Source organism: Lytechinus variegatus, chromosome 1, assembly GCF_018143015.1.
Source record: "Lytechinus variegatus isolate NC3 chromosome 1, Lvar_3.0, whole genome shotgun sequence".
Classification (NCBI taxonomy): domain Eukaryota; kingdom Metazoa; phylum Echinodermata; class Echinoidea; order Temnopleuroida; family Toxopneustidae; genus Lytechinus; species Lytechinus variegatus.
The window spans coordinates 88,154,410-88,164,046 of record NC_054740.1 but is presented as its reverse complement, the minus strand read 5'-3'; the positions used below and the strand labels follow the sequence as shown (position 1 = coordinate 88,164,046).

Sequence of the window (9,637 nt, the reverse complement as noted above, 5' to 3'; positions counted from 1 at the left end):
TACTTCACATCGCCATGCATAGTTGCATTACAACTAGGTTCTGAACTGACACACTGTTCCTCCCTTTAAATTGACAATTTGAATATATAATATAATTTGAAAAAATATATTTTTAATCTATAACGTGTCAAGAATTTTTTTGCAGACACTGACACTGATATCTTCTTTTATATCTTCCCCTATATTGATGAAATTCTGCGATTTGGGGATCGGGAGCGAAAGATCTAAACTGCATGTTTTAATTGGACGTGTGTACCGAAACTAGATTATTTTTTGGCCTCCACATTAAACAATCATGGCTGCTGACATGGCTGAGTTTGACGAATTGCAAGCTCCTGCTACCGAAAACCCTCCCCCTGCCACAGAGGAAGATCCCGCAGCAGCATTTCTGGCTAGAGAACAAGATCAGCTTGCAGGAATTGAAGATGATGACTTCGGAATTGGTTCAGAACCCGCACAAACCGAAACTGTCCCCGTTACCGGTAATGTATTTTACTGCCTGGCTTTGCTGTGCCCAATACCGTACCACGATAGTGCATGCCTGCGTGTTTAATATGCTGCATGATGGGGTCCGGCGGTGGCACAGGGGAAAGTGATTGATTGAGTCAGGGGAACGGGGATTGCCAGGAGCCTCCTGGCCAAGCAGGGGGGGGGGGACAATATTGCCATACACATGCATGTGTGAGTGAAAAGTGTGGTTAAACTTCATGAATTTTGTTTGATTCTTTGAAGGGGTGTTTTTGTAGTTTCGGACGTGTGCCCCGCTTGCGCTCGTACTTAAGTTAAGGGTATCAAAAACTCTGATTTAAAAAAAAAAGGTGGTTTTAAGATTGGTCAACATGTAAAATATGGTCAATCCCACACAAGCCAAGGCTGTAGGTAGGTAGGACTTAGCCTGGACTCCACGATGATGTTTTTCAATATTTTGACATTTCCTTCATCATGGAGCCTTGAAACTGTCCTACAGCCATAAGCGACAACCTACATACCCGGATGGATTTCCATAGGAAATTCATATTTACAGGGTGAAATCGGTTTGTACGGTTGAATTTTATTTATCTATGAACTTGCGTACGCCTAATTGCGTATAAAGGGATAAAAATTATTTCACTATAAATGGCAAAAATGAGAGGTTTCTTACCAGACCAATCTCGTGTAGATCCCTCAATCCGTGTGTCAACAAAGCAAATACAATAGGCCTGACCCTTGAAGCGCTTCGTTATGATGTACCTTTGATTAGCGATGTTACAAAATGCCGTTTTGAAGAACAATTTATAGATAGAAATTATTATTTAACAAATACTATTACTGAAATTCTATACATGATTATAAATAATTATTAATTATTTATCATCACGTATTTGATTTTAGAATTTGTTAAATCCAATCATCTGGATTATTGTTTGGTTTGGATTAATTAACTCTAGGGATCAAATAAAGGAACATATTTTCAGGTGGTAATGACATAATTTTTTATTTCCTTTCTCTAGATACAACTCAACAGCAAAATGACTTGGATCCTCTTGCTGGTATGGGTGGTGACATGGAAAGTGAAAAGGTAAGAATCTTTGTTTATTGTTGCTTTAACATGTAACTGTTTACTCTGATGGACAGGGACAGTGCCATAGAGGGGAATGATCCTAACCTTGTATCCGTAAAGAGATTCATCTGATTGGTAGAACTCAAATAATTCCATTTAATCCTACCCTTCATTGTTATAATATTAGATAAATCAACAGAAAGATGAAGAGAGGCCAAGAGAGAAGAAACAAGATCACGCACTATAAAACCTCTAATATTTTTTTTATTAAATTAAAAGAAATAACCACCCCCCCCCTCATCAAAATAAGTTTTCATCTGTTAAATACCATAGTGGACTATACCACTATGGTACATGTATGTGTCAGTCATAATTTAAAAAAAAATGATTTTTTTTTTAGTTTGCCTTTGGCAGACAGCCACAGAAATCCTCTCTTTTTCTTAAATTGACAGCCAGCTGATGACATGCAAACAAATGGACCATCAGACTTGTACTCTGCCATCTCACAAGCAGACACGAGAGCAAATGAACCAGAGAAGATCCGTTTATGGAGAGAAGAACAGAAAAATATACTTGCAAAGAAAGGTATAGTGTTTATCCCTTATGTACATGTAGATAACATAATGGAACCGTGTTAAATATTTGTGTACAGTTTTCAAGGGACTGCTTGCATTTAATAAGGGTCTAGGGGGTTCACTTCTGGCTTAATCATTTTTCAGGGAGATAAAATCATGTTAAATACAGTTAGCAACAAATTATTCATACTAGGACTGAGTCATATCGATTATTTTGAAAACCGGTGTTCGACAGCTCTAATTCGATCGAACATCGATGCATCGAATATTGAAGGCGGGGAAAATGTAGTCTTTTGTTTTTGCGTCGATGCGATGCGCTTTGCATATATAAGCATATATGCACTACGCACTGACGGTATGCGCTGGCGCCTGGCGTTGGCCAGGTGAGCGTTGCACAAGCAGATGACAGAGCAAAGTTCGTTTGTATTTTCCATGATCACAAAACACACAAAAAAGGGCCGGGGACCAAAGCAGAATTCTTCCCAAAATATCTTCAACAATGATATTTGCAGATGACAACATATAAGTTTAAAATGAAACAATAATAAAGACATGAATCACGCAGAGTCGATCCGAATGATTTTCGGTCAACTAGCATTCGCAGTCCATTCACCAGCCCCGTCCGCAGCTCCGTACACTCACTCTCCCGAAACGACAGGCGTGCTTGACGTCAGCGCCAGCAAACAAGTGCAATCAACGGAGAGCGCTGTAACTTGCCTGAGATTGTGTAGTTGGATCCAAAATGAGCTCCAAATAAATTTATGGGAATGAATACGTAATTTTCTCTGGATGGTCATTTGAATTGCTATTCAATGCTGATATAACGATTGTGAGGAAAGATTGTGGAATATGAGTTATGACGATGTTCGAGAATTAATCCTGATAATGACAATCCAGTTTTTTAGACGCAATTGAGCATGCGATCAAAATAAATATGAATGTTTCGAATCGAGCCCTAAATTCATCTAAATTATTACGATTTAACAAGATTTTATGGTCATACTAAGAATATTGACGATGTCAGCAAAGTATGTTATGTTCATATGGAAGAATTAATACTGGGATTATTTCTATTGTTATTCCATCTCTGGACGTCTCCTCCAAGCTAGCTCCGAGAAAATAAGCACAATGCGCATGCGTGTTCGATGACGTATGACATATTTTCCCATTCATGAAATCAGAGCCCAAAGTTGGGCACAAACTAGCTTCAAATTGATGGGGAAAAAAATCAAACGCAATTTTCTCTGTTTTGTCATGTAAAATGTTATTATATGGTGATATTACGAACTTGAACAGAGTTTTTGCATGTACATGTAGACAATGTTCGAGAATCAATCCTGACGTGATGATTATTTTATTTAGACAAGTGCACTAGCTCGACTCAAGAAGTCAAGTCGATCGTCATGAGATGTCCGCCATTGAAAATTGAAACGAAATACAAAGTTTCACATCAAGCTCTAAATTCATATTAATGATTATCATATGCAAATTATTGTTAAATATTACGATTAAATAATGTTCTATGGTCATGATATTAATATTGTTCATGAAAGCAAGATTTATTTTACGTTGATCGCGTCAATTTCCGGCCATTTTCTGGTTTGATTAAAGAACAGTACTGCGCATGCACGATCGATGGCCATGACTTCCATTCATGAATTCATCGTGCATAAATTATCTCGGCACGAGCAGACGAGTAAGACTCGAACTATGATCGAAATAAACTTCAAATTAATTGTGAATAGCATCATAATTACTCAATCGGTTTCATTTTGGGGGCAATAGAAATCAAGTAAGTAGTAGTAAAGTTGGACATTACTGATATTTTGATGATTGATTGTGTAAACCAAACGAATCGGCCGGCCGACGTATTTTTTTATTTTTTTTTCGATGCACCGATTTTGCAAAATCTGCATCGGTGTTCGATGACATCGATCGAACACCGATTTTAAAATCGATTCGACTCAGGCTTAATTCATACCTCTTGGAAAATTGCTTTTTTAAAATATTTTTTCTGCAAAATGAAATCTGGATTGATTTTAATGGTATATCAACTGAATGCACATAGCCGTCATCTTTGAATTAATGCTCCTTCTGGTTTCACTCCATTTGTATGAAAATTGTTAGTTGCAGATGTCACAATATTTCACAAGCCACCTTATTACGATTCACCCTTAATTTTTCAAGAAAATACATAGAACTGCAATTTTCCAAGGGTTCTGAATAATTTGGTTGTTAACTCAACATGTACAGTGGTGCTCAAAAGTTAGTGAACCCCATCAGAAATGAAGATATTTAAAGAAGTGCTGTAGCCGAAATGCCGAACCGAACAGAAGTTCGCCGAACTTGGCACTTCCGAACCGAATACAAAGGCCTGGTTCGGTAGTTTGGTAAAAAAAAAAGGATGTTAATTTACAGTGCTGAAGTATGATGACTACATAGATTTCAGTATAAAATTTAAAAAAAATATTGGTTAGTGATTGTGCACAAAAAGAATTCCACTCAATATATTTTTAAAAACCACTATGATAGCTCCCATCTTGTCTTTGATTGAACTATTATCAACTTTAGAGTATTTTATTAACATGAATATATTTTTTCTTGATAAAATGAGGGGACATTTTGAAGCTAAACTCGATATAAAAGTGTGGTGTAAATACGTATAACCGTAATCGATCGTGATCATAATCGGACCTAATCATTTTTTATTTAATAAAGAAAAAGAACCAGACATAAATTAATTCCTCGTAAATGACAAAGAATGACAGCTTCGGTCTCGTGTTTGATTAAATTTTTATCATCATTTTTTTTATAAACATGAATTCATTTTTTCTTCATAAAATGTGGGGACATTTTAAGATTAACTCAGTTAAAAAGTGTAGTTGAATTACGTATTGCTCTAATTGGACGTACATTGAATTGTTTTGTATTTAAAAAAAAAAAAGACAAGACATAAATCAATTCCTTGTGACTGACAAAGTAATGGAAAATTATATATATTCCACCTTCTGAAATTTCCATATTAATATGAAATATAAATAAATAAGATGAAGGAATGAGGTTGAAAAACAGAAAAGATAAAAATTCAAACCAAATCAACGTATGCTCCCTGATCGATGTTACGAAATGGTTGGTAAGGAAAGTTGAAACAGGAAGTCCAAACAACCTGCTCTCAGTTGCTATTATACAGGTAAAATTCGTATTCCGAACTTGAAACGTTTTTCCGTTGTCAATATTTTCTAAAAAGTGGTTTAATCTGGTCAATTACTGAAAATAAAATGATAAATTATCAGTTCCGTCTTTGTTTTGACGATCATCGCCGAGTGATTTCACAACACTAAAATACACAGTACAGTCCCACGTACTCATTTTCGTGTTGGAAATATGTTTGAAGTCGCGTAGCGTCGATCTTTCTGGACCAAGAATGGACTGATATTTTATCTTTTTAAAGTAATTGATTGACCACATGTAACCACTTTTCAGAAAATAATGACTTTCTAAAACATTTCATATTCTTTGGAATGTGAATTTTACCAGTATAATAACAGTTTAGTGGAGGTTGTTTGTCTACCGTTTCGACATTCCCGATCAACACTTTCCAATTTGAGAAGCTGCGTTGGCAATGACATTGTAATCGATCATGATCATAGCTACATGAAATAATCATGAAAAAAAATATTCTGATCTTTGTAATTCTGTTTATGCCCTGATTCTCTCGTTATCAATATTTTTTTCTTTTGATTTTTTTTTATTTTCATTTAAAAATGAAAGTAGAAATGACTCATATTTTTAGTTTAAAGATTAAAACAAAAGAAAGTTATGCAACAATTTCCATAACTATTCTTTTTAGAAACAATATTTATTATAAATATATGACGGATCATTCGTAAAATTACCCATTCGTGGGTCAACAAACTTTATGTTATACATAATGAATTTAATTTGACATTTATTGCCGAACCGAACCAAAGTTCGGGAAAAAATTGCCGAACCCTACCGAACCCGAACATGCCGCCTGACTTGCAGCACTAATTTAAAGTTCATTTTCTGCCATATTTCAGATATTTAATCGTGAAGTTGGGTGATAAAATATTACATTCAATATAGTTTGTTTCTCTTAGCTTGCTGAACATTGTAGTGTTGTCTACATTTAACACTCAGTATGAAAGACTGCATTTTGTAATGAGGTTTACTAACTTTTGAGCACAACTAAAAGCACCTCTAAGATTAAAGGATTTGAATGCGATGGGGGGGGGGGGGTGGAGGTCAGATAATACAATGTGGCTATTAATGTAGTTTATCATTTCAGTGTATGGAATGGCAGAAGATGCGAAATACATAAATAAAGTTGCTTTAAAATCAGCATGGGCTTTGTTAAAGCCACATGTGAAATGCAATGTCATATTAAACAAACCCCATTAAAATGTCCCAGTAAACAGAATTGGTAATAGATATATCACTAAAAATATACATTTCAAAAGCTGTTTTATTATTGACTGTTTATTTCCTGCTGAACATCATCTACATCACAAGTGACCACAAACCCTCATTGTCTGTGAAGAAAGCTCTTTAATTAAATCCCTTTTAGTGAGAAATTAATGGCTTATTACTTGAAAATTATCTTTTAACTTAAAGGTATTGTTTATCTTTGTGAGCAGCCGATTAAAAAAATTCTCAAACCAAGATGAAACAAGTGTAAAAGTGCATGTATTAGAACTAATAAACCCTGAAAACAACCATTATTGAGAATGAAAAGCTAAAACTACAAGGCAAATCCCAATTTTGTAAATAGGCGTCTAATAGACGCCTAAATAGTACACATAAGTGTATGGGATGAAAGTAAGATGGTGTTTCCGGTCACTTTATATTTCAATTTTTGAAGCACGAAATAATTATTTTTTAACGCAATTTTTTCTGGGCTTCATTTTTGTAACATATCACAGACACAGGTGACAAGTGTGACCTCCTAGCTCAGATTTTTTAAAAGTCAAACAATGTTAACCAATCACTTTAATGTACCCCAAAACTACTGTGATTGTCATCTTGTGAGGATAGGTTTTTCATAGTCCATTGTTTTGATTATTTTTTGTAGATGAAGAAGCTGACAAGCTTGAATTAGATTGGAAAGAGTCTGCTAAGAAGGAGATTACAGATTGGTATGCCAGGCAAGCTGAGCAATTAGTCAAAGCAAAAGCATCAAATAGGTATGTTAATCATCCAGTCATTAGCCCCGATATATGTTGTAGGAAGCATCAATAAAGATCATATTGCAGTGACAATTAACACTTAACAATGATTTTATTCATTTAGTTGCACTGGATTTTGTTTGTTTGAATAGAAGCATGCAAATATTATGAGAGTAATAATACAATGAGGTAAGGTTGATAATATCCAAGTCTTTTGGAAGTGAATACAAACATTCATAATGTGATATGTGCTGTATAATCATTATTCATGAAAGATTGAGGAAAGCTTTATTTTCAGAGATGTGACCAATCCAGTACAAGTTGGCAGCTTTTTTATTAATCATGTGACTCTAAACTTTTTCATACCTTTTCCTTTGATTTCTTTTTCTGCATAGATCCTTTCAATTTTTTTTTCCATGATACATGTCTCGCAGCTAAGATGACAAGTCATGATTTTTTTTTTTTTTGAAATTAACATAAATGCATTGAATTGAACACATCATTTTGGGACTTTAAAGAATACGTGTAAATGACTCTAAAATAAAATTCAAATTGTTTGTAACATGAGAGATTTGTAATAGGTATGTTTAGATATTGTAATATAAACAAAGTGATTAACATTTACCTTGGTATGTTTTGGATATGATATAATCATGAAATATTATGTCTTTTTTTTTAGGGCGGCTGAGGAAGCGTTCATCGAGAAACGTGATGAGGTAACACCGGGTCAGGAATGGGAACGCATCGCTGGTCTTTGTGATTTTAATCCAAAGAACAACAAGAATCTCAAGGACATCACACGCTTTAGGTCAATACTCCTTCACTTAAAGCAATCAGGTGTTCAGCCCTCCAAATAAAACATATCTAGTCTAGTCAAGAAATAGCTGTCAACCTTTGTGGTAACTTTGTGTTTATTATTATTCAGTGGATCATTTTTTTTTCTCTCGTTCCAACAATTAATTCCTAGCAGACTGCCCAGATCACACCCTATAAGATGATAACAGGAACTTCAAAGAATATACATGTGATTTATAGGTTTTGCTTGTTGGATTCTGTTAATCTTTTCAGAATAGCTGTGTCTGATTTGTACAAATAAGATAAAACAGACACAAAACCATAGCATTTCTCTAGTGCAATTTATAACTTGTCAGAATTAGATAGAGATACATGCTAACAATTAAAAAAAATATATATTTATCTATACCATTTTTCTCCAGTTTTTATGGTTTTTTCAGAATAAGATATTATTTTGTTTAGCTGCCACATTATTTAAAAGATAACCAAAGAGTGTCCTGATACTTTCCATCATTTTTTTATTCATTTACCCACAAAAAATAACTATTTTCTAGTCCTTCCAGGATGATGGTTGGGGGATATTTCAATATTATTCAAAAATTATTTTGGGGATTTATTTGTTGTGATGTATTGAAATAGTTACTTTTTTTATCAATTTGAGATTAATTCTGATCCACTGATCTATGTATATTTTTATATTATACATTCATTCCTTCTAATTTGTTGTAAAATAGTACAGGGCATCAGTCCAAGAATTCGCGCGCGTTACGTATGGGACATTTCAGAGGCTTCAATGACCTGAAAAATAGTGTTAATTGACTTTGATTAGATTGAATACCCTCATGATGGTAGACATCTAGGAGAAGAATAATCATGGAAAAAATGGTGAGATATGACCTTGACCTTGACCTTTTAGAGAGAAAAGATGGGCCGTTACGTATGGGACGCAGAAAAAAGACAATTTTTAAAACATTTTTTTCAAGTTGAGAATTCTCTGAAAGTATTTCATTTGACAACTTGTAACTTAGTGTGATAGAAGTCACAATACTCTAGTATATCTAAGGCAAGTTTCATGTCATAAGTAAAATCCCTCTAATTACAGACTCTAATTAAACAAATTAATGACATGTTACGTATGGGACAGTTACGTATGGGACATTTTGTCCCCATAGAGAACGTACACAATTTTCCCCATAATTAAACAAATTGAAATAATTTAAAATATGGAAATAATCAAAGAGTTTCTGTCTTTTAAAATGTTCTATTGAGACATATTTGATATGACTGAAAAGGAAATTAGCCATTTCAACATTTTTTTTCTTGTTTTTTATGGTTTCATGAATTTCTTATGTATTTCTATTTTTTATTTTTTCATATTTTTCCATTTTCACAATTTTTTCGCTTCAGTTGTTTTCATTAATCAGTATTTATAACAAATCAGTCTTTAAAAACTAAAGAAAATGTATATAATCACTTTTTAGAGCACTCTTGAAATTTGTTTTTCTCCATTCACTTTGTACACAAATCTCCCCATTGACATT

The 9,637-nt window shown here is 34.0% G+C and overlaps 1 protein-coding gene across 1 annotated transcript; it reads left to right on the top strand.

Moving 5' to 3' along the window:
* Nucleotides 1-255: 255 nt before the first annotated feature.
* On the top strand, nucleotides 256-8,680 carry LOC121427111 (clathrin light chain A-like). Its single transcript, XM_041623396.1, has 5 exons — nucleotides 256-482; nucleotides 1,491-1,558; nucleotides 1,993-2,125; nucleotides 7,208-7,319; nucleotides 7,981-8,680. The coding sequence occupies exons 1-5, from the start codon at nucleotides 296-298 to the stop codon at nucleotides 8,156-8,158; spliced, it is 678 nt and encodes a 225-aa protein (XP_041479330.1). The 5' UTR covers nucleotides 256-295; the 3' UTR covers nucleotides 8,159-8,680.
* Nucleotides 8,681-9,637: the final 957 nt, after the last annotated feature.